Genomic DNA, 26,037 nt, shown 5'->3' with positions numbered 1-26,037 from the left:
ATATATAGGATTTCCAGTGAAAATTAGATGTATGAGTGCTCATTGCAAGCCAGCCTATATTACATGATATAAGCTATAGTCTGTCCGGGGTATAAAACTGTGTACATCAAGGTGACTATATCAAGCTTAACATTGCATTAGATCCTAAGTAACATTCACGATTCTCTTCGTCGACTTTCTCTTTGTTTCCATACGGGCATGTACAGTTCATTCTCAGGTATTTTCTGCACACAGATCGATAAAAGAAGTTTTTATCTAGCATCTAATACGGCAAATACAACAAGAAACGCATATGTGCTCAAGTTATTAATGAAAGAGAAAGACGACGAAGAGAATCGATCAATGTTACTTAGGACAATGTTCAGCTTGTTATATAGGTGTTCTAATGTGACTATATATAGGTGTTCTATTGTCAAATTCATGATCAAGCCAAGATAGATTTTTGATGGTACAGCGATCTCCTCGCCCATAGAGTGACAAATCTGTATCACCATATACAACTGATGGAATGACAGTTTCCATTAATATTTAGGCTGTGTTCCAATTGGATAATTTTCACTTAAACTTGACAGATGAGAAATTATTTCCCCTCCGTTGAATCATTCAAGTGTCAAAAATAAGTTTTTCTTGGGCCAATTGATCTTTTGCTTGGCTGGATTTATCGGAAGATTAGCTTTGGTTTGCTGTTTGATACCGTGCCGCTTGTCAGTGTCCCCGTGTCCGTTCCTCGTATCGACCGAAAGTATCGTCCGGCAGTTCGTATCCGGATTAGTCGATAGTTTCGTTCCCATGGAAAGGGAAGAGTTCTGTGCTGGTCTGGTCTCCATCCAGTATCCGGTAAGTTCCGGAGTTGAACACGATGGAGGAACAGGTAATTATTGATAGATCTTTTTTTTTCAGGCTAAGCCGTTCTGAGTGGCCGTGTCCGGGAGTTTATATCCGGATGAATCGACTGTTTCGCTAGTGTTTGCATGCGCCATCATGTTTTCGGATGCTGAGTTACTGATTATTGTCCTGCTAGTTATTTATTTTTACATCTATAAGCTACGTGAAGATGATTTCGAATTTTTAAAAATTTCGTTGTTTTCGTCAAATGCGGTAATTATTTTTTTCACTCTGTGATTTTTCACTGTAAAGTTTGATTTTTAATTAGTTTTGTTGTTGATTTTTAGGAACCCGGCAGACGTAAATATGCTACAAATGTCCCTTCAGCCTTGATGATGAATATTCTAAAACAAGATCCCAAGACCATCAAGAAGCATCTTCGCGTTTCTGTTGAAGTGTTCCGGAAAATCATCAGCTTGATGCCACACAAGCGTTCTGGGTGGGAAGTAGAAATTGAGTTGTCCGTGTTTTTGTTTTGGCTGGCCGCTGGGACAAGTTACCGCGTCGCCGGAGCAGTATTCGATATACCACGAACAACAGTCAAGCGGGTCTGCTCAAAAATGTTGGAATTTTGCATCGATGTTCTGATGATGCAGGTAATAAAGTACCCAACTGAGCTCGAATTGCGTGAAATAGGGTCACGTTTTTGTAACCGAGCTAACACTTGCATTTTTGAACGAGCGGCTGGTGCGATTGATGGGTCACATGTACGGATAAAGTGTCCTCCTACTCTGCATGACCAGTACATCAACCGGAAGCTTAATTACTCCATTCAATGCCAGGCGGTGTGCGACAGCAACTTCAAATTTGTTGACATTTGTGTGGGATTTCCAGGATCGGTTCACGATACAAGGGTAATGTATAATAGTCCTTTGTACTATCGGCGTTTGTACCCTCCGGTTGGATACTATCTGCTCGGGGATAGCGGGTATCCGTGTAGTATATATCCGATAGCTATCGTAACTCCCTTTAAGGAGACCGAGCGTCGACGTCTAACACCGATGGAGAAGAAATTCAACAATTTTCACAGCAAGGCCAGGACTGTTGTGGAGTGTGCTTTCGGGCAGTTGAAAACGAGATGGAGGAGTATCTTTAATAAAGATTTGGAGCTTCGAATCGATAATTCGGTTAAGGTCATTGTGGCTTGTTGCGTACTCCACAATATATGTGTTGACGAAAAGGACGTAATGGAAGCAGAACCTATTATTGAAGAGACGGAGCAAGTTGCTGACAATAGAACAGAACGGAACGAGTGTGGTGAACCACCTGGAAGAGACACTGGAGAAGGAATCGCATTCCGTCAGACTCTTTTGCAACATATGCTGAATCAAATTAGTTGAATGCATTGCACACATTACCGACTCCAAATAACTTCAGAATTACAATAAAATAACTATAAAATACAGTTCTTTATTTTCTTGACAAAATAGCTTAGCTACAGTGATCGATTTTCTTCATTCGTTTCCTCCTTTGTTAATAACTCAGCTGGATACTGGTGCATTCCCTTTGATTTTGCTAGCCAATACAAACTTTTACTACACTGTCTTGAAATATATATTAAGCGTTAATAAATCATACGGGCTTTTTTGATTCTGCTAATCTACCTTCTCTATGAACTAGTATTATAGTAGCGTGAACTAATATTCCGATTTTTTCTACTACAGTGACATTAAAGGTTTTTTTTTTTTTTTGGTTATTAATTTATTTGATAAGGCTCAACCGAATTAACTTTACAGAGCCGAGGATTCTTGGTCACTATACAATACATCTTAAAACTATAGTCAAAAGGTACAACACAATAAACACTTTATCTTCCGCTAACCAAAAAGCCTCCTCCACCAGAACTGGAGCCGCTTCCAGTAGTTTCATTGTATGGCAAATTCTTGTATGCCAACGAGGGTCAGAGCGCGTCCATTGCAGCACTGGACACAAAACGTGGTCAGCACTCACACACTCATCACGAAACGGTTGCTTTCCAAAGTCGACGACACATCGACCGAAAGAACTGCTGATGAAGAACAATGAGGAGGACCACACAATGGTTGCTGTCGAGAAAACAGACGATCGCGTAGCACACATCGAGAGTGGCCTGCTTTTGTCGACAGCCGAGTGAACACTGACATTAAAGGTTGTATTGGCTAGCACTCAGAATCATAAAGGCCTTCCTGCAAATGATCGATTCTCTTATTCGAATTTCTCTTTTGTTAACAACTCGGCTAGATTACCATTCCTCGGTGTATTACTTTTTACGGTGCTGTTGCTTTTGCTACTAATACAATTTTTACAGCTACATTGATAGCATTTCGGTAACTTATTTCACTTCGCTGTACTGCCCAGAATCGCTTGTTAGTCGATATGGATATTCGTCAATTTTGAGATATCAACGCTATACACTATCAATTGGCATCTAGTTTCATATTATGTGATAAAACTACAGACTTTGATCATGAAAAATGTGAAAATAACATTAAGCCAGTTTTTCCCACCAAGCAAAGTAATCGCATATCAGTCCCAATCTGAAATTCCATCGTCAGAAAGTCAAGTTACAATTCTGCTTTTTGAATTACCATATTTTTCGCTGAATAGTAAAACATGCAAACCTCATTGCCACTGATTATAACTCGAAAACAATATCAATAAATTTGCTATTGTTTTTCAAATATTAACATGAAAATTGCACTTCATAGCTTTGACTGTCATTTTCTCAACACCTACTTTTTTTCATATGGGACTGATTTGCGATTCTAGATCATTGCAGTTAAGCCGAGGGGCACGCACTAGTCTTTCAATACAAAATATTTAAAATCTTGCCATTACTGCATTCATTACTTTAAATACACTTTAAATTTAATTAAATACTTTAATTACTGACAAAATTTGGTATTTCAATTATTTTCAATACACTTAAATTACGTTTCATTATTTTAATTATCGTTAATTATGTGTTGATTATTTTCAATACCGCTAAAAGTATTTAAATTCAAATTATTACTGCCTTCAAAGTATTTAAATTACAACGATGTATTTTAAATATCACGCACACAAACCTGGAAGGGCGCGCCCCTCGAGTTAAGCCCTTATGAGTTAAGTTAAGGTCCTGCTTCCGGGCTGGATAATATTGGCCCTGACTCAGCGCTTGAAATATAAGCATCTTTATCTTCAGCTTCATTGGGTATATTGTGAGAATTTTGCACCACAATCCCGCAACTGTTTACCACCAACGGTGGGTTAATGATATGTTGCGTTGCCATAAAATCATGAAGTTGGTTGAAGTGTTCCCAATCGTCTGGGGTTTGTTCCCCGTTCTCCGTAGCTCCGCCAGTGGGAGGTGTAACTAGTACCTGAAAAAGGAAATCGTTAAAATTATGATTATATTCAAAGCGTTCCACACTTACTTTGTATTTTGTTGTCAAGTTGGCCCACTTGATTTTAATCTGCTGAATGGAGAATTCACCCAGTCCTGCTTTTTCTTTAATTGTACTGTAAATAAAATTAAAAGAAGAATTAGAGTCCACACTTTGGCTATAAGGTTCAATTTTCTTTGATGCATTTTCGAAAAATTCAAAATCATTTTTTTTCGACGCATTATTTCAGATTGCAAAAAGCTCGCGTCATTTTGTGTAAAATAGCAAAAGGAATCAAATGACGCGAGCTTTTTGCAATCTGAAATAATGCGTCAAAAAAACTGCTTTTGAATTTTTTGAAAAAGCATCAAAGTAAATTATACCATAAACGAGGAAAGTAATACACATAACTGATTATTTAAACGCAAAATATATGGCAATTCACAAAATAAAATTCCCTAGAAGATTCAAAGAAGAATCTCAGAACGCTTATAAAAGGAATTATTTGAAAAAATATTCATAAGGTATACTTTTCGCAATCCTTCATGAACTGCTCGTGGTATCCTTGAAGGATTTTAAAGGGAATCATTTAGGAACCCAGGCATATTTTTTTGGAGATGATTCCACGTTAAATTACTAATGAATTCCCAAAAATGTCCTTTAAGTATTCTGAGATCATGTTCTGAAAAAATCCCCTAAGAAGTTCGTAAAAACGCGTAAGTATCCTGGAGGATTTTTATGGTATTTATGTTTATCAAATTCATTATATCTGAAAAAAGAGTTTCTGAAGCATTCCCAAATAGATTCAAGAAAGCATGTTTTCCCGAAGTTACCTTTGAATTATTTAAAAGAAATTCCTGAAGGATTACCCTAATACAAAACATTTAATAAACGAACGATTACCCAAATGATAGAGCGATTCCACATATGGTTTGAATGATACCCCGAACACGTCGTTAAGCAAAATAACCATAACATATATTAGGGTACTTCAGAACTTCAAAAGCATTCAAGGAAGAATTCCGGAATGGATTCTTGAAATATTATGGAAGCAATCCCTGGCAAAATACCTGGAGGATTCTCGGTGAAATTTTAAGAAATTCTGATGGATTCCCGAAGTTTTAAGAAGTTCAGAAAAAAATCTTGCAAGATGCATGCAGAAATTCCCAAAAGATTTAAAATAGGATTCCGCAATGAATCTTTAGAAAATAGCAGAAGAAACTACTGGAAACATCTATGAAGGATTCCTGAAGAAATCTCTTCCCGAAGCAATCCCTTAAAAATGTAAGCAGAAGTTAATGAATAAATTCAGAAGGATTCCCAAAGGAGATCCTGAAGGATTTAAAAAAAAACCAGAATTAAAAGAAATATGAAGAAATCTCTTACAAAAATCCCTGAAGATTTGCAGAAGCAATTTTTAAGGATCCTCAAAGGAATCCCAAAAGCTTTTCTGAAGAATTTTAAATAATTTTTTTGAAGGATTCCGGAATGTTTGTTTGAACAACTGTAGAAGAAATCACTGAACAATTACCGAAAAAATCCCTGAAGGATTCCCAAAGAAATCACTGCATTTGTTAAGAAATTCCGTGAAAGATTCCCAAAAGAATCCCTGCCGAGATTTCCGAAATAATCACTGAAGGATTCTCGAAGAAATTCCTAAAACAAAATTGGAGAAATTTCTGAAGTAACTTCCCGAATAAATATCTGAATGTTTTTAAAGCATTAGCATTAGTATTAGTAAGGAAATCCCTGAAGAATTATCCTTGTTGTTCTTGGAAAAATTCATTAATAAATCAGAGTGTCTACTACCTTCAAAACCTGGAAGTACCTGGAATGCTCAGGGAATTTAATTTTTCCTAAGAAGAACCCTGAAGGAATTTTAACATCCTATGAAGATCTCCAACAGTATCAAGATGATTCATACAATTTATTTTAAGATCACAACAAAAAACTGAGGCTTATACATTTTGTACTTGATATATTATACTTAGAAATGTTATCTTGAATATGGGTTTAGTAAAATTAAATCTTCAAGATTTAAATATTTTTTTTTACATTCTGGGCTTATAAAATGTGAATCCTCAGATTCCAGGCATGGAAAAATGTCCTAGATTTTGAATCATGAGAAGCTTTCAAGATTCTTAACTAACAGAAATATTCGAATTTTTTAACGTATTTTAAATAAAGGTTTCATTGATAACCTGGAAATGTTTTGTTGAAGTCCTGGAAAAAAACCAGGAAAACTAAAGGGAATTTTATTTAGCATAATGAGTAGACACGCTGTAAATCTTTGCATAATTGCAGAAGAAATCTCAGAAGATTTTCTGTAAACATTCTGAAGGATTCCCAAACGAATCCTCGAAAAATGTTCGAAGAACACACTCCGATATAATTCCAGAATAAAATAATGAACAAACCTCCCGAAGAAATACCTGAAAATTTTTTGAAACAATTCGGTAGGATTCTCGAAGGAACTCCTTAAGGATTTTCAAAAGGATTCGCAAATAAATGAAGGAATTCTGGAAGAAATTCTCGGAATAATTCATGAAGAAAAGCAGAAGCATTGCTTATTTAATTTAAGGCCTGATAATGCCACAATAGTGTCCGAGATTAGGTCTCTAGAGAACTTGAAGTGACAGTGAAAATCCCTATTATGTGTGGACGCTGGATCGTATCACCTTGAAGGATTCCCAAAATACTCCAGATGGATTTCGGAATGAATCTTTACAGAATTGCCTCGAGAATTGTGGAACAAGATACTGAAAAATTCACGAAGCAATTCAGTGACGGACTGTGAGATTTTTTGAACATCTAAATTTGCGATTTAGATGTGTTGCACTCCTAGTTCCCGAAGAAATTCCTTATATAATTCATAAGAAATCCAGGAAAAATTCTTAAAGGATCCGCAAAAAAAATTCTAATAAATTCAGAAGATATTCAGAAAGGAAATCTCTAAAGATTTTTCGAAGAAATTCTGAAAGATTCACGAAGAAATCTCAGAAGGATTTCAGATAGAATCTCTGAAGCATTCTTGAAGAAATGATCATTAAAATTCATGAAGAAATCTCTCTAAGACTCGCGAAAGAAATTTTGAAGCCTTGTCAAAAAAATCATGGTTTTTCGCAGAAGTTCACAGGAAATTCTTGAAGGATTCGGAATGCATACTTGGCGAATAGCAGAAGAGATCCCGATTAAAACCATGGCATTTTAAAAGGATTTAGGATGAGTTCTGAATATGATGGATAAATCAAGAAAGAATGTCTTAATGATTTCCTAAGGAGTATTGTTGAGAATTCCAGGAGGAATCCATGGTATAATGTGAACGAATATAATTCACTTGCATCATTATGAAAACCGTTGTGACAGCAATAACATCTAATCATCTTGAAAAATATGTTTGAGGAAGGAATCGTTGGAGAATTTATTGGGGATATTCTGGAACATTTTAGTAAGAATCCGTGTAGCGTCCCCAGAGTTCATGGAAAAAAAATTCATAATAAAGCTATGTAAAGCTAAGGGTGTTTAGGGTATTTCTCGCAAGGTTCCTGGAAGATAAAATATCAATAGCTTGCATTTAACTTATGGAAAATCTTATCGTTTCGAAGATATCGATATGATAGGTTATAATTTTTACCGGAATCGCCGGACTGACCAGAGCATTTTCAGAAGAGTGTATTACGGTCTTCAATGGTTCATTGATTGCTCAAAATTTGATTGCCGGACAAGATCATAAAAAATATAAAATAATTCATTCAATCAAAGTATAGTGTTACTTCATATGCGAAGTTTACGATTTTCAGAGATGAGAGGTGATGCTATACTAATATCAACATGAAGGTTTAGTGCGATAATTTATTAGCTACAGAAAGTTCTAAAGAGAATAGATTGATAGTACTCTAGTGGAACTATCAATCTATCCTCTTCAGGTCTTTATCTAGCAAATAAATTATCACTTTAAAGCTTCATGTTGATATTATAGCATTTCCTCCCAACAGTGATAAAATAATTGCTAACTTAATGGAAACAGAAGTATCGGTATGATCATCGATCAGTGTCGTAATTGTAACAAACAAACAATTAGGCATCTCGATTGCCAAATCAAAGCTAGGTAAATACCATATAATAAAATCAAGCATCGACTGATACCGGTAAAAGCCACACAACAGTGGTAACCTTAACCTACGAACTAATCTGAACTGCGGACTCGGGTCCGAGTCGGAGAGTCTTTCCGTAGTATCTGGGGTCAAAATCAGATAAATTCATTCTATTCCACCGGTAAAAACACCATTGGCAGTAACTACGACCCAGGATCCTACCAAAAATGGCTCCGACTCAGCAGCACTAAAATTAACACACGCATGAGAGTGAATAAAATTACTGCAGGCTACCATCCGGCAGTTTGCCCTTTCCTTTTTAGGAAATCGTGTGACACGAAACTGATGCCTATTATTGCCACGACCGCAGCAGTGAAATAATGATTCATAATTTGAAAAAAAAACTTACGCCCACGCTGCTTTCCTGTCAAAAAATTTTGTGGTGAAAAAATGGTTGCACTCCACCCGGGCGGTAATCAAGCGTCTCACTTGCTCCTCAGACACTGCAATGTAAAAATTCAGAATAAATGACAAGGTTACGTTAATTGCTACAGGTTTACTTACTTTTTCTGCTTCTTGAGCTACCCTCCATCACAGCTAAAAAGTTTATTGGTGATAAAATCCACCGAATAATATAATCACCGACCGAAATCGAAAACTGCGCGCGATCTTTGCCAGCAACCAACACAGAACAACAACAGAAGCTAACAAATTTCCATCTGTCAAAAATAAGTCTCCTCCGGAGCAGACTTATTTTTGACAGATTGAAATTTGAGGGGAAATAATTTCTCATCTGTCAAGTTTAAGTGAAAATTCTCCAATTGGAACACAGCCTTAATATCCATCAACCTTTTTGCTGTGTAGGCAGAACATAAAAATAATCAGATCAGTTATGTTCGCTTGTGCGGATGAGTTTTGATTCGCGGGAAATCAGCAATTTCTGTATGCAAAATTCAATTATTTCAACCACGTGGCAGCGATGAACATCCAAAGCGTATGCGCGCCAAATGACTCAGTTGCATCGAAACGGACCATTGAATAACCCCTCGCATCTCATTAGGAACTCCAAAGGAACAGTCGAAATACGGAACACCAGCGATGAGAGAAACGTCAAAAAGTGTAAACAACAATCCGCAAAACAAAATCGCTCGAACATAAATTCTTATTACTTGTTGTTATAAAATCTGTAAATTTGGCTGTGTTCATCGCTAGAAACTGATAGTTTCTCGTTAGGCTAAGCTTCATTAATCTCGTTAGTTAAGTGTAATCATTAAATAGGAAAATAATAAATAATGAAACCATCATCGTGGTGTGGCCCGACAGTGCTCTACCTTCTGGCTGCGGTCATCCCCTGCAGTCTGGAAGCGGTCGAAATCGATTGTTCGGATCTGCGGATGGGCCAGTACCTGTGTCCGGATCCCAACGTGCGGCACATCGATCCCAAAACGCAACAACTGCGGGGATGTACCAAAGATAACAAAGCCCGCGTGTGGTGCCTAGCCGTAGAGGGCATCACCTGTAGCGAGACGAAAAATTCCAGCTTTACTCGGGAGATGCCATGCAAGTGGACGTAAGTTGAATCCGACGAGTGAGGGTGTGGTGTGAGGCATGATATGGCTTGTCGAAAAGATTCATTTTCCGGAAAGTAATTTCCCGGCAGGAATAGAATATATTTTAAAATACCATGCAACCCCACCGTTAATGCACTCCATATGTGGAAGGCAGCACTTAGTAGTAAATATCTGTTTTCCCTTTTCTCATTCCAGCAACGGGTACCACTTCGACACGGCGCTGCTGCTGTCCGTCTTTCTGGGCATGTTCGGAGCGGACCGGTTCTATCTGGGCTATCCGGCCATTGGTCTGCTCAAATTCTGCACCCTCGGATTCATGTTCCTTGGTCAGCTGGTGGACGTCATACTGATAGCCACCCAGGTGGTCGGTCCAGCAGATGGATCAGCCTACGTGATTCCGTACTACGGCCCGGGTATCTCGGTCGTCCGAAGCGACAACTGGACCTATCGGTTACCGCAGGATAATTGGTGATTGTTGGCGAATGTGTTCAAGAATCACAAAATAAAGCACTGACTGCATGGTGGAATGAATTGCATAACAATTGTCTATTCCTTGCTGGTTGGACCTTTCCATATTTTGACAACCGATAAATCATCCCAGTCCCAAGGGCGTCCCATTTATCATTTGCGTTTCGACCTCTTGGCACACGCCGGATGTCCCCTCTAACCATGAGTCGCGAATATGATGACTGCAAGTCGTTCTTTTTTCATGCCAAAAAATAAACAATCTATCAATCAGTCACGGAAGATGCCAACGTGTGGTACCTACACAGAAATTCAAAACAACCCAAAATTAAGTTCTTTTCACTCATCTCCCATGTTCCGTACGATAAGCCAAATTTGGGTAAACCGGCTCAAAGTAGTTTGCATTTAAGGACGGCAAAAAAAATTACCCATCGCTAAGTTATTTTCAATTTTTTCTACCCAAAATTAAGTTCAATTAACTCAAATTTGGGTATATCGCATATTACTCAATTTTGGCTTCTTGTACGGAACTAGACGGTTGAGTCGAATCTTTCGTTCTATTTTTGACAACAATAGCGAGAGGAAATGAAACGGACAGAGGTCAAATAACTCAAATTTGAGTTTAAAAAACCCAAGCGGTGGGTAGTTTTGTTTTTCTGTGTAGAGCGCGAATAATCAAACATGCGAATCATCCTCGACGATGTTCGGTTCGGCAAGCAATCGATGTTCTCGGGGGAGTTTGCTGCCAATTTGATGCAAATGATGGTTTTACGATCTACCAGTTGTTGTAACGGCGCCCATAGGGGTATGAGAGTAGGATAAACAATCGGCTCGTCTGTCGCATTTTATTGAATCCCTACCCTGATTGACTTGAAGGTAATGCAACCGTAACAGTAGCAATAGCAACGAGTTTTATTGGGTGGATATCTAATATTAATTTTATTATCCTGTCCTTAATGGCTTTTAGGAAACTCTGTCCTTGTGCTACTCGATGATTTCTTTATACCTTATATTGGAAAACTGTTTGTTTGGATTTTAAGATGTTTGATTTATGACTTGCGATTCGTCCAATCCAGTCTATACCGACATTGGTTGAACAACTCGTAATGTGGTTTCTATGACTTCTAAATTTGAAAAAAGCTGTTAACACGGTTCAATTTTCTGGTCGTAGATATTGTCCAGAACAAACATCTGCCATCCAGTTGAGAATCGAAAACATCAAAGAACTAAAGCGGGAATCTGAAATATTTCTATGGCCAAGCTTAAGCCGAAGAAATGGTCCACACCTGCAATTCGGTCCTTTCAAAACGTATGCACAAAGGCTTACGGGTCTATCAAAAGTAAACGCCTGAAAGATATACTTTCCGTGTAACTTATACTATGCGATCAAACCCAATTGGCAGTTATGAATGCTTCCGACATGGAAAATAATTAATAGCGATCTATGCACCGACGAGGACTTTCGAATGGAATATCAACATCCTTGATCGGATAAGCCGCCGTGCAAAAATGGTGTTGAGATGGAACGAAACCACGTGCCGAGTCGATTACATTGACTGCACATATCAAATGGTTGCTACTCCGTGATTGATCAGAACCAGTGAAATTGGCACATGTTTTATGATCAATAACGGCGGCGGCCACGACCTTGCAATCAGTTGGGAGTAGGGAAGGAATATTAGACTGACCTTCCTCTAATAAAAGTACCTTTCTCAAATAAAAAAAAACACCATACCCAAACAATAAACCGAACGATAGAACAATTCCACAAATGGTTTGGATGACACGCTGAACACACCGTTAAGCAAAATAACCTTATAAATTGTGTAAGGGTTGTTGTTTTGGGGACCGTGTTTACCTCTGCGTCCCCACAGACCTTTGTCAAAGGTCAAAGGAGCGATATTTTGTTAGTAGTTTGGGTTCATTGGTCAGGATTCACCTTGATAATTGATGAGCTCGTAGTTTTGATATAATGTATTGATTTCCGAAATTGACGCGAATAATCTTTGGAATGGCTAGAAGGCAAATGAGTCAACCCTATCAATCCAGTAATGTAAAGGGGTCTGGGATAAAACCCCCTCGTTTTTGCTCAGTAAGCAAAAACGGTTGTGTCGTGACCTGACCGAGGTTTCAAGCCTCGGCCATTTGTCTCAACAAAGACTAGCACAATGCACAACCGTGCGCTACAAGATTAGTTAAATGACTGATTGCACCATGCAGTCATGCACAAGGCGAAGATCATTCTTCGGGTAGTTTCCTCATCGCATGTATATGTATGTGTGCGTTTCTTTGATCATCAAATAATCGCTACATGCTGATTTAAGTATACTCAAGTCGTTTGTATTATAAGACTACACGCTGAATCAAGTTTACTCAAGGTATAGTTATTGTTATTCACTACCAACTCTATCTACCACAGGTTGGACTAGATAACCAAGCCCCTTGCAAAACATTACATTACATAACCAACGACGATTGTTGACGTCCGGTGGCATGAAGCTATTCAAATCCCCGTAACGTGGGTAGATCACCTTTTCGTGGTACGTTACGGGATGTAAGATCTACCACCGATTCCTAGTCCTGACTACTTTAAACTAGGGGAACAGGATTTTTCAGTAATCCAAGGAACACATCCTAGTCCTTGTTACTTTTTATGCTTTGTTGATAGTGCCAAGACTCGGCTTTGTCCACCGAGGATGATCTTGAAACAAGGAAAAAATGAGTTAGTCTTCATCTATGTGATTCCTAATCTTCTATTCGTTGTTCCCTAGCTTGAAGTGGTTAAGACTAGGGTTCTGATGCATGGTCATTACCGGTTTCATTCCTTAATTTTGTTGCTAAGGAATCCAATTTTGACTGACAAAGGGGCGCGCCTTTCGAGGGTGTTTCAACACTCCGAAGGGTATAAATAGCGGAACCTTTCAATTAGAGTCGGATCCTTGCGATATGTGCAAGAATGACAACTTTAAAAAAATCGACTAACTAAGGACATGTGATATGCTACAATAAAGGGTGATACGGTCAAAATTTGGTCAAGGGAAAACGCGTGTAAATCGGTGAAATCGTTTATTTAAAAAATCAAATTAAATTTCTTTTTCAAGTTCAATTAGTATAAAATTCAGGAAAAATATTCAGTTAGGCTTCCGCTTTTCCAAATCCGAATTGCCGGGCCTTACGCTTGACCCCTGCCATCAGATTTTGTACAGCCACCTTGTCCACCTTCTTCGCCGCAGAAAGCCAGTTTGCCTTGAACTGCTGCTCGCCCTTAGCAGTTTTTTGGTCTTCTTTAGGTTCCGCTTGACAATAGCCCAGTATTTCTCAATTGGGCGGAGCTCTGGCGTGTTGGGAGGGTTCTTGTCCTTGGGAACCACCTGCACGTTGTTGGCGGCGTACCACTCCATGGCCTTTTTACCGTAATGGCAAGATGCCAAATCCGGCCAAAACAGTACGGAACAACCGTGTTTCTTCAGGAAAGGCAGCAGACGTTTATTCAAACACTCTTTCACGTAAATTTCTTGGTTGACAGTCCCGGAAGCTATGAAAATGCTGCTTTTCAAGCCACAGGTACAGATGGCTTGCCAAACCAGATATTTCTTTGCGAACTTTGACAGTTTCATGTGTTTGAAAACATCTGCTACCTTTCCCCTTCCTTTTGCCGTATAAAACTCCTGTCCCGGAAGCTGCTTGTAGTCGGCTTTGACGTAGGTTTCGTCGTCCATTACCACGCAGTCAAACTTCGTCAGCATCGTCGTGTACAGCCTCCGGGATCGCGCTTTGGCCGTCGTATTTTGTTTATCATCGCGATTTGTAGTCACTTCCTTCTTGTAAGTCGATAGTCCGGCTCGTTTTTTGGCTCGATGCACGGTTGTAGACGATACACCCAGCTTATTTGCGGCATCTCGGAGAGAGAGGTTAGGGTTTCGCTTGAAACTACCGGCAACTCTCTTTGTCGTCTCAGCGGCTTCCGGTTTTCGATTTCCCCCCGATCCAGACTTCCTGGCTGTCGACAAACGTTCCCCAAACACTTTAATTACATTTGTAACGGTTGATTTGGCAACTTTTAGCGATTTTGCCAACTTTGCGTGCGAGTAGCTCGGATTTTCGCGATGCGCGAGCAAAATTTTGATACGCTGCTCTTCTTGCTTGGACGGCATTTTGACAACTGAAGAGTGAATTCCAAAATCAAAATAGGAGCAACATTCTACACACACACACCTTCAAAATGAGGGGTGTTCAGGTTTTTTAAATGCAAAATTGAAAGAAATACGTCAAGTTGATATTGACCAAATTTTGACCGTATCACCCTTTAGATCAAATTACTGGTCGCAGTGGTGTTAGGTCCCGGACAGAGGAAAAAAAAAAGCTATTCAAATAAAATGATGTCCCGCATCAAGCATATGTCATTGGGGTGGATGCCCTAGCTACACTCATGTTAAACATCAGTCGGTCGCTTAGGCGACGATGCAGTTGTTTGTGCTAACGTAAGCACGAGTGAACTGTACCCGCTTACGAACGTGAGACCAACAATCAATACGAAACTATTGATTATAAATTGGCTCACTACTTGACTAGCCTATTCGTCCCAAGCAAATCGATTAACGTACACCATTCCAGTCGAAATTCTAGTACTACCGTATGCGTGATAATGTTTGCACCATCGTACAAATAAGGTTCCCGTTTCACCTGTGCATACAATGCCTTGGTTTTCTTGACATGCACGTAACCTATAGCTCATACCGTAGTAGGCTGTGTATAAAAGAAAATGATTTACTTAGTTTGACAGTCGCACCATGAAGAAGTGGCAGCGTATTCGTAATTTGTCCCACGCACAAATGTCGCAAAAAGACATTTCAATTCAATCGCCGTGGGAGTGTCCCGGTGGACCGTCAAAAGAGTTTTAGACCGAGAAAAGAAAGGACAACTATCCGCGAAGGTGGCCACAGGTCGTCCGAGGTCAGCTCGGGTTCCGAGGGTTATCGCTGCTATCAAAAGGAAGATTCGGGTGAATCCAGTGCGTTCAATAAGGAAAATGGCAAAGGAACACGGGATCAGTGACTTTACGGCATGGAAGATCGTAAAAGAAGATTGCGGGTGAAGTCGGAAAAAACTCACATGATTACCAACCGCATCCGGGAGCTACGAGTCGAATGATGCAAGAAAATCTTGAACTTCCTTAAGCGAAAAAATCCGGTATGTCCGACGAGAGCATGTTTACCGTCGATTCCGTATCAAATTCCAGAACCGACCGGTATATTAGTTCTCTTCCGGTAAAATACGTGGTCGACGAGCACAAGAACTTGTATCTGACCAAGCATGCTGCTAGCGTTATGGTGTTTGGATTGGTGGCTTCCGATGGCAAAAAAATGGACCCGGTGTTCATTCCAGAAGGCGACAAGGTCAACACGGAGGTCTACATCGGGATTTTAAATAAGTATTTTCTTCCGTGGATCAAAGAACAGTACGATCCGAAGCCAAATGTTATATTTCAACAAGATGGGGCTCCGTGCCACACCTCGAACCGCACTCAGAAGTGGTTGCAGGAACATCTTCCGTTCTGGGTGAAGGATAGGTGGCCGCCATCCAGCCCCGATCTTAATCCACTGGATTACTCAATATGGTGCGTCATGAAGGCCAAGGCCTGTTCTAAACGCCACCCGAGTACGGCAAGCCTCAGACAAACATTGGCCCGTACCTGGAGAGAATTTGATCCTGACCGAGGGGGACGACTCTATCTACGATGCAGAAAAGATTGTGTTTTGCTGTGGCTAGCTGCACGCACGCTGAGTAGATAAAAGGAAGATTTATGTCGATTTTGAAGATTTCCTGCAAAAAGATGAAGCACGATGCAAGTAGATGCGAGAAATGAAAGATGAGTTTTCGAAGATTGATTCGTTAGTGTGAGATTTTTTGAGCATCTAGAATTGAGATTTAGATGTGTCGCCCCCCTCGATCCAGACTACATTATTAGAACCTGCCGTGCATTCCGGAAGCGTGTGGAGCACAAACGAAGTGACAGACGACTAACTGGCGAAGAAATCCATTAAAATAATGTGGTTCACTGTAATAGAATTTTCTTGGAAGCTTGTGCCATCATCCACCAGATGGGTTAGTTTTTTTGTTTTGATTTGAACAAAGTTGATTTTGTGTACAATGATTCTTTGACAGTGTGCAAAGAGTGCGTATCATTTTGTCATTTTTTTATGCATTTCAGTTTTGAGTAGAGTGAAAGAGATAGAACCAAAACATTCTAGTACATTTGGTGAAAATGCTAGTTCAATCTAGTAGTAGTGTTGCCATGTGGTACAATCCAGTAGTAGTGGTGTTGCCATGTGGTACACTGAAAAATTGCAATAGCAGGTTAGTCACCAAAGTTTTCGAGCCGCTCCGTCTGTCACTTCGTTTGTGGTGTGGAGGCCGTAATTGCAGCAAGTGGAAACTCGATCGATGATTAACATAGTTTAATCAACAATCAATACGAAACTAACGATTTTAAATTGGCTCACTACTTGACTAGCCTGTTGGTCCCAAGCAAATCGATAACGTATCCCATTCTAGTTAAAATTCTAGTACTACACTATGTTTGTTTTGATTCGCTATGAAAGTTTGACAGATAAAATGAGGGGTTAGTGGAATTTCCTATGTTTCGAGGGGTGAATCGATTAGCTTGGGACCGAAGATAGTACCAGATCTGAGCCAAAAAGTTGAGCACATTTTTTCGGGACCTACTAGCATAGAGGTAACTCTAAGACCACTGGGTCCCGAAGAAAATCATTATTATTTTTGGCTCACTCAGTACCAGAACAACGGTCCCAAGCAGTCCCAAGCTATTTCACTCACCCCTGCATGTTTTGCATGAATCCACACACCCCTGATGTTATCTGTCAAACTTTCATAGCGAATCAAAACAAACATAGTGTAGTAATAGAATTTCAACTAGAATAGGGTACGTTAATCGTTTGCTTGGGACCAATAGGCTACTAAAGTGGTGAGCCAATTTAACATCGTTAGTTTCGTATTGATTGTTGGTGAGACTGTGCTGACTCGACTGATATGCTGCGGGCCGACACCAACCGTTAAGTTGTAAGAAACGATTTTTCAAGAAATCCACATTCATTAGTAAAGCAACAACTGGAGTGATCAGTTCAATATCACATCATACTTTACCGAGAACAATTTTAAATTGGCTCACTACTTGACTAGTATATTGGTCCCAAGCAAACGTATCCCATTCTAGTCGAAATTCTAGTACTACACTATGTTTGTTTCGATTCTCTATGAAAGTTTGACAGATAAATGAAGGGTTGGTGGAATTTCCTTTCTTTCGAGGGGTGCATCGATTACCTTGGAACCGAAGAGAGTACCAGAGCTAAGCCAAAAAGTTGAGCACGTTTCTTCGGGACCTTCTGGTCTTAGAGTTACCTCTATGGTTCTATGTCAGTAACGATTGTCTGGCGACGATGGTCACAAAATGAGCAAGAGCATTAACGACCATGCAATTCTGTACCTGCTATTCCGTGATTGAACAGATCTGGCGAAAGTCGCAATAAAGCCATCCACAATTACTCGTTTGCAGTAATTGCGGACAGCTTTAGTACGGGAGTTTGAAGGTGATAGCTCTATTCCAGATCCAGCATCCAATTTCAGAATGTCTGGAGAGTCACGCTCATTCCGAGGTCACTTTCACTCACAATAAGCCCCGCATGTATGCATCACCGTTATCAAATGGATATTGGTATTACATACACACTTCCTGGTTCGAAAATATTCTTTTCAAACCTGGAACGTATTTAGTTTAATTTTGATATTTAATTTATAAAGAATAATTGAACAGCTCGCACCATATATTCTACTCTTCTGCCACCGTTGATTGCTTCTATTGGAATCCCGTGTACTTTATCTCTCTAACGCTTTATATTTCTCCAGTCATAATGACTTCTAGTAACCGGTGGAAACTAACGGTTTTAAATTGGCTCATCCTGGACTAGCCTATCGGTCCCAAGTACACCGATTAACATACCCCATTGTAGTATAAATTCCAGTACTACACTATGTTTGTTTTGATTCGCTATGAAAGTTTGACAGATAAAATGAGGGACTTGTAAATTTTCCTATGCTTGAGGGGTGCGTCGATTAGCATGGGACCGAAGAGAGTACCAGCATAGAGGTAACTCTAAGACTAGTAGGTCCAGAAGAAACGTGCTCAACTTTTTGGCTCAGCTCTGGTACTATCTTCGGTCCCAAGCTAATCGATTCACCCCTCGAAACATAGGAAAATCAAATCACCCCTCATTTTATCTGTCAAACTTTCATAGCGAATCAAAACAAACATAGTGTAGTACTGGAATTTATAGTAGAATGGGATACGTTAATCGATTTGCTTGGGACCAATAGGCTAGTCAAGTAGTGAGCCAATTTAAAATCGTTAGTTTCGTATTGATTGTTGGTACCAGTGCTGAGCCAAAAAGTTGAGCTCGTTTCATCGGGACCTTCTGGTCTTAGATTTACCTCTATGGTTGTAACGTCGAACCAGGAATGCAACGTTACAAAGTTTGACAGATTTTTTTATTTTTTTTTATTACTTTAATAAAGTACGTACAACATATCAAGAAGATGAATTAGATAGCAAAGGTTTCATCACAGGAGTGGAACTTCGGATCAGAAAGTGGCTCCACTTGTCTTTGCGAACACTAGCGCACCTAGCGGTAGAAGGCATCTTCTGCCTGCAGTTAAAATAGGCAGCATGCTATGATAGTGTGAGTGCACATAGAAAGCCCGTGTGGAACGCTGCCACAACACATCGCTTGTTGAGCAGAAAAACGAACACTTTTTGATTCACCGATTTGTTTGCACTTCTCCTTCTGTTCTGTGGTTTCATCCTCAGAAGAAAGGTTTGTGCATTTGCTCATTTTGCTCATAGAAAATACATAACATTTTATAATCTTGGACATATCTCGATTACCTTTTCGAAGGGACGTATCTGATTTTGTAAACATTGCATTTGATCGTCGATTTGGCGGAACTGGTAGCTCGCCTAACACTACCAACAGACAGAAAAAAACCCCTTCCTGATAGTGGTGTTAGTATGCGTGGGCGAGCTGCCAGTTCCGCTAAAATCGAAGATCAAATGCATTGTTTACAAAAGCTGATACATCCCTTCGAAAAAGTAATCAAGATATATTGTTTTTATAAAATCTGGTATTGGAAATGTTTGGACAAATACTAAGGCAATCGAGCTTCAAAGATTTTTCAAAATTCTAGTCTTCAAAAAATGTCTAGAGCATGTAGTTTTCCTAGACAATTTTTCGAAATATTTAAGGCTTGGAAAAACTTTCAACATCATGAAGTAAAAAATCCAAACCTCAGGAAATTTGTGATGCAATTGTCTACGACTATTTCGAGATCACAAGCAAGGAAAAAAAAATCGAAATTTTATAATTTTATGGGTACAAATTTTTAAGATAATGGACCTCTTTTTAAATAATAACTTTATTTGTACAGGCTCAATCGAATAAACTTTACAGAGCCGAGGTATCCTATGTATAACTTATTACTGTCTTATATTTAAAGTTAAAGGAACTGGACCGAGTACTCGCGGTTGTCTCGAGGTTAGTGGAGATTTACAATTTTTTGGATGGGAAAAGGAAGGAAAGGAGGTTTGAAATGTGGTTTACGATACAACTATTTAATTAATCCTAAAGCATGAAATTATTTCTATTCATCTTGAAAACAAACATTGAAAAAAACCCACACGTACCAAATACTAACTAAACAAAAGGTTCATCAAAGATAACGGACCTGAATGTCTAGAAAATGAAGTTGAAAAAAAAGTAAGAGGTTGTATCTGTGTGGGCTGAATATGTCTTAGTGTTGCATGAACTAAGGTTGGGCGAAATACCCTGTGACGAGCTTGGAGAGCAAACTCTACACAGACCAAGCATGAACCATGAGAGCCGCCATCGCACTTGGCTTTCCATCTTCAGTGCTCGAAAAGGTAAGACGTGTTTCCGCAGACTAGCCAGCAACAGCAGCTACGAAAAACATAATTTTTCAAGACACCGCCGATGCAAACGGCGACAATATAGAATTGGCTCATTTCGTTGAAGTTCGCACGGATGAGACCGGTGCCTCGACCGGTGCTGAAGCCCATTCCGCTGGAGTTGAGGATCCCGAGTCAGACGAGGACAGCATTACTGAGGACAGCGCTGGTGACAGCACGGATGATAGCGATGAGGATGTCAGCTCAATTCCAGAACCAACTTGCGGTACGGTGAATTCGAAAGGTAACCAGGAGACTAACGCGGTCGTGAAGGAGAAATCAAGCGGAGAAACTTCGACTGAACGGATGGAACGCATCGAGAGAGTTTTGTCGGATATGGCTACAGTCATGACACGATTGCAGTCATACGATCGGCCTTCGTCATCACGTCTTCAAACTGACACGAGCTGGAACGTACCGAGCACAGCGACCAACACGGAAGGTACACCGTCAACCATTCGTTGGGACAATATCAAGCCGTTCCCTAGTGGCGTCCCAGCCAACAAAATGTGGGAAGAATGGAACCGGTATATTGAAAATTTTGAAATCGCGGCCTCCTTGAGCAATGCAAATGACCCGGTCAAAAGAACTCAGCTGCTGTTTCTGTCTATGGGACCGGACCTACAGGAAATCGTTCGAGCCGCCAAGCTGCGTCCTAACCTCGGAGATGCAAGTTGCTACAGAGTCTTTGTAGCGAACATTCTCGATTACTTTCGGTCCATGACGGACACGGCCGCAGAGCATGAAGCGTTTTCTTGCATGAAACAAGAACGGGGTGAGTCCGCAGTGGCTTTTCACGCCCGCCTAATGTGCAAGGTACGCCTGTGCAACTACAGCGCTGAAGATCAGGATCGGTTCGTGCGAGCGCAACTCCTAAAAGGTTTGAGAAATAAGGAACTGGTTAAAATGGCTAGAACCTATGGACATGAGGTGAACTTCATCGTACAGGCAGCAACCCGTGACGAGGCGTACGAAGCTGAAACTGCCCAGCCGGCGGATGCCAACGTGTTCGAAGTGAGCAACCGCTATGACTCAAACCGCAAACCGAACAGGAAACACAAAGCTCCAAGCGAACGCGATGGCGAACCACCCGTGAAACGCCGTCAATATGATCATGGCCAAGGCCGACGTTCGCGTTGTACAAAGTGTTATCTGATGAACCACAGGAACGGTATTTGTCCAGCACTACAGAGAAATTGTAACAGTTGTGGTAAACGCGGTCACTTTGCGGCAGCCTGTCGCAAAAAAACGTGTAAATGCTATCCATTACAAGCGAGAGGACCCAGGAAGTGACCTATCCGATGATGCACAGGAAGAAACCAAACAGGTACTGAAATGTTAAATCCTATTCACATGCCATTGAAATGGAAATCAATTAAACGAATAATACTATTACTACGTCGTGTTTTACTCCTTTTTAGTGTGTTAACGCTCTCTCCTTGGAAGACGTCTTGATTGGGTGTAGCTTGGGGTCATCGAGCCCGATCCGCTTTCTCATCGACTCAGGTGCTGACGTGAATGTAATTGGTGGGCAGGATTGGGAACGGCTGAAGCATGAATTTGACTCAGGCAAAGCAAAATTTAAAATGATTGAGCTACCCAATAGGGAAATACACGCGTACGGTACTAAGGATCCAATGCTTGTGGAATGCACGTTTGAAGCTAAAATTGTCGTAACAGATATCATCAAACCCCCTATCACTGCTATCTTTCATGTTGTACGCCGAGGACTCAGGTCGCTTTTAGGTCGCTCGACAGCCAGCGACATGAGGTTACTTCAGATTGGGTCAACCGTTAATACTTGTGAAACCTTGAACGACGAGGGAAAATTCCCGAAAATGCCAGGGGTCATGGTCAAGTTTAGTGTGAATAAAACAATCACCCCGGTGAAGAACGCGTACTATAACGTACCAGCCGCCTACAGGGATGGAGCAAGGCGCATGTTGCATGAGATGGAAACGCGTGGTATAATCGAAAAGGTTACTTCGGCACCCACCTGGATCAGCGGAATGTCAGCCGTTTCAAAGGGGAAGAACGATTTCCGTCTCGTGGTGAACATGAGGGCTCCAAATAGAGCCATTAACAGAGAATACTTCCGGCTCCCCCATATCGAGGAAATGAAAGTTAAACTTTATGGAGCGAAATATTTTTCGAAGCTGGATCTTAGCAACGCGTTTTACCACCTTGAGTTGTCAAAGGAATCGAGAGATTTGACAACTTTCTTAACCGAAGACGGCATGTACAGATTTACCCGCCTCATGTTTGGGGTAAACTGTGCTCCCGAGGTTTTCCAACGGGAAATGACGCGTATACTGAAGGATCTAAGCAACATAATCATATACATAGACGACATCCTCATATTTGCGCAGACGCTAGAAGAACTTCGACAATCTGTTGCAAAGGTTCTGCAAATACTGAGGGAGAATAACTTGACCCTCAATACATCGAAATGTGAATTCGATAGAACTAGGGTCAGGTTCCTTGGTCACGAGCTGGACGCTGAAGGCTTCCACATAGACGAAGAGAAGATCAACAGCGTGCGAAACTTTCGAGAACCGGCAACACTTTCGGAACTAAGAAGCTTTCTGGGGTTGGCTTCGTTTGTCAGCCCATACTTAAAGAACTTCGCAAACATTTCAAGCCCCCTATGGGCCATGACAACCTCAAAATCATGGACGTGGGGACACAATGAAAGGGAAGCGTTCAACTTAATTAAGCAGCAGATCCTAGAAAGTACGGTATCATTAGGATACTTTTCTGAGAACGACAAGACAGTCCTATACACCGATGCGTCACCAGTGGCTTTGGGAGCTGTGCTAGTGCAAGAGAGTGATCGGCACACACCAAGGATAAGTAGCTTCGCTTCGAAGGCTTTAACCACCACAGAAAGAAAGTAAGCCCAAAACCAGCGAGAGGCACTGGGCGCAGTTTGGGCGGTCGAACACTTTTCTTTTTACCTTCTCGGGAGGCATTTCACACTGCGCACGGACGCGCAAGGAGTTGCGTTCATCCTGAACCGAACACGAGAAGAATCAAAGCGGGCCCTTACCCGAGCCGACGGCTGGGCACTCCGATCGAGCCCGTACAGCTACGATGTGGAATATGTCCGTGGCCGGGACAACATCGCCGACTCCTCATCAAGGCTGTATTGTATTGTGGCGAAGATGAACCGTTTGACGAAGATACAACCCCATGGGAGATCACAAACCTTGAGGCAAACAGCATAGAATTTTTGACGGAACAGGATATCAGAGACGCTACCACACAAGACGAAACTCTTCAAAAAGTAACGAGTGCTTTGGACACAGGTACGTGGACTAAAGATATGCGAACGTATCAGGCTATACAGAATGACTTGACCATGCACGACGCCATCCTTATTAAAACCGGCTGCGCCGTTATACCTCAGTCGCTCCGGATGAAGGCTTTGGAGGTCGCGCACGTAGGCCATCCGTCAACAGCTAAGATGAAGAGCATAATTAGGCAGCGTGTGTGGTGGCCCGAGATTTCAAAAGATGTTCAAAGATGGGTTGAAGCATGCAAAACATGTGCCATGAACGGGAAACCAGAAAAACCGACCCCAATGGAGCGTGTTTTCGTCCCAAGAACCGTTTGGGAAACAATAGCCTTGGACTTTAATGGCCCCTATGTCAAGTTCGGGGGTATTTCTATTCTCGTAATCGTCGATTACCGGTCTAGGTACCTCTTAGCTAGACCAGTAAAATCCACCAGCTTTGAGTTCACCAGAAAGGTACTTGAAGAGGTGTTCGAGAAAGAAGGCTACCCCAAATGCATCAAGACAGATAACGGGCCGCCGCACAGTGGCACGAATATGAATAAAGACGGTCAAAAATATTTTCTACCCTTTTTCGACGTTTTAGAGACTGGGTGTCTTGGGAGAAGTTGCTCAAAATTATAACTCGCATCTTTTGAAATACACACCTGAATAATCTTTAAGCTAGTATTACACATCCAAATTCTAACTTTTTCCAGTTACGAGATAATGGTTCCATGCCTTGGACAAAGTTGCAGAGCAGTTGATTTCATGAACATTTGCTAAAGACACCAAATTTCTACATCATAACTCTGTAGAGCTATAATAGATTTTCTTTTAAGACTACCTTAATATTGGTTTTTTAAGTTAATTAGTGCTTTTTTCAAATTTGATCAATTTATCATGTTCTAAGAAATTGTTGGCATCATTAAAATATACAACTTTGCTGAATACACCAATGCTTTTCATTGACATCCATGTGATATACAGCCCATCAAGCGTTTTTGTGACGTCATATTCAACGGCTCGAAAAGAGAGTGGGCGGGCCCTGGCGGGGTCTAAAACTGGTTGTATTTTGAAGATTACCTTATAAAATAGTACTTCTGAAAATTTCAGCGTTGGGTACTGAGGGGTACCTAGACAAATCTCGATTCGAAAATGTCAATATTATATACAGCCCATCGGACGGTTTTGTGACGCCATATTGAACGGCCCGAAAAGATGGTAGGTGGCCCCTGGCAGGGTTTAAAACCGATTGAATTTCGAAGATTACATTATAAAATAGTACTCCAGAAAATTCCAGTGCTGGGTTTCCAGGTGTATCTAGTCGAAATAGTCAATGTTATATGTACTCCATCATGCGTTTTTGTGACGTCATATTCAATGGCTCGAAAATAGGGTAGGCGGGCCCTGATGTAGTCGAAAACTGATTGTATTTGGAAGATCACCTTATAAAATAGTACTCCTAAAAATTTGAGCTTTGGGTACCGAGAGGTACCTAGTCAAATCTCGTTTATATATATTTGGTACAAGTTATAAACCAATGTGTGCTACGAGTGTGCTACTTACTCATGATAAAATTTACAACTACATAAAAAACGCATTATCTTGACATGTAATCAATGGGTTTGTTCATCAACTGCATATTCTAAACTTTGATATTTTGAGTATGCCAATATTGAAAAAAATATGTTTTAATTACTCCTTACCTGACTATCTTCGATAATATTTGACATGACGATTTCCATGAATCTGCTCCGCCCACACTTTGAACAATTCCATCCGACAAAGATTGAATGAATTCATTTTGAACCACAACTTCAATACAAGTTGTTCGTGAAAAAAATCACACCTAGATAATTAAATAAACTCTATCGCTCTTTGCTATCGCCAAAACGTCAAGCGCAAAATAGTCATCTGCAGCAGCGTTCAGCGATGTGCACGAGGAAGTTTCAAACATCTGTTGTGAAGTCACGTTCCATGTTCTGAAAAGAGGGTGGTGTGGGTAGATCCAAAGTTGGAACCCTTTAGAACCGTAGTCAGAATTTTATCATTAATTCTAGTTTTCTTGAAAGTTATACCGATATTTTAGTCCATATTGTATATAATAAAGGGCAAAGAATATACCAATATTATTAGCTTGCATTATAATATTTGCAACTATCAACATATGAGTATCAATATTGCAATGAATGTACATATCAATGTAGGTACACTGAAGAACAAACACATTAAGAACAAACCCATTAAATACATCTCCAGATTAAGCTTAATAATTTAAATAATTTGCAAGTTCAAACATGTGTAGGTTAAAATCATTGATTCATAGCTCCCAACGCTGAATTTTTCAGGAGCACTATTTTATAAT

At 40.4% G+C, this 26,037-nt stretch overlaps 2 protein-coding genes and 1 long non-coding RNA gene across 4 annotated transcripts in view; 2 read left to right on the top strand and 1 right to left on the bottom strand.

Moving 5' to 3' along the window:
* The window catches only part of bisc (biscotti), a 76,872-nt gene extending 66,436 nt beyond the window's left edge, over positions 1–10,436 (top strand). The window contains exons 2-3 of one of the 2 annotated variants that reach the window (XM_065228785.1): positions 9,602–9,893; positions 10,090–10,436. In XM_065228785.1, the coding sequence (XP_065084857.1) occupies positions 9,616–9,893; positions 10,090–10,366 (555 nt within the window). In that variant the 5' untranslated portion in view covers positions 9,602–9,615 and the 3' untranslated portion in view covers positions 10,367–10,436. Of the gene's footprint in view, positions 1–9,513; positions 9,894–10,089 lie in introns of those variants that run through there. The other variant, XM_065228776.1, reaches the window with a different exon arrangement.
* LOC135706265 (uncharacterized) lies at positions 685–1,236 on the top strand. The gene is made up of 3 exons (XR_010518161.1): positions 685–837; positions 901–1,098; positions 1,173–1,236. It is a non-coding gene; the product is annotated as an uncharacterized LOC135706265 (long non-coding RNA).
* LOC135706520 (uncharacterized) lies at positions 3,975–8,955 on the bottom strand. The gene is made up of 4 exons (XM_065228137.1): positions 8,888–8,955; positions 8,733–8,826; positions 4,281–4,365; positions 3,975–4,226 (listed from the first exon to the last, which is right to left on the bottom strand). The coding sequence occupies exons 1-4, from the start codon at positions 8,913–8,915 to the stop codon at positions 3,975–3,977; spliced, it is 459 nt and encodes a 152-aa protein (XP_065084209.1). The 5' UTR covers positions 8,916–8,955.
* Positions 10,437–26,037: the final 15,601 nt, after the last annotated feature.

Source organism: Ochlerotatus camptorhynchus, unplaced genomic scaffold (genome assembly GCF_037179485.1).
Source record: "Ochlerotatus camptorhynchus isolate MF236.1 unplaced genomic scaffold, CSIRO-AGI_Acam_v1.1 ptg000023l, whole genome shotgun sequence".
Lineage (NCBI taxonomy): Eukaryota > Metazoa > Arthropoda > Insecta > Diptera > Culicidae > Ochlerotatus > Ochlerotatus camptorhynchus.
Note: the sequence above shows the minus strand (reverse complement) of the source record. Positions and strands in the feature narration are given on the sequence as shown.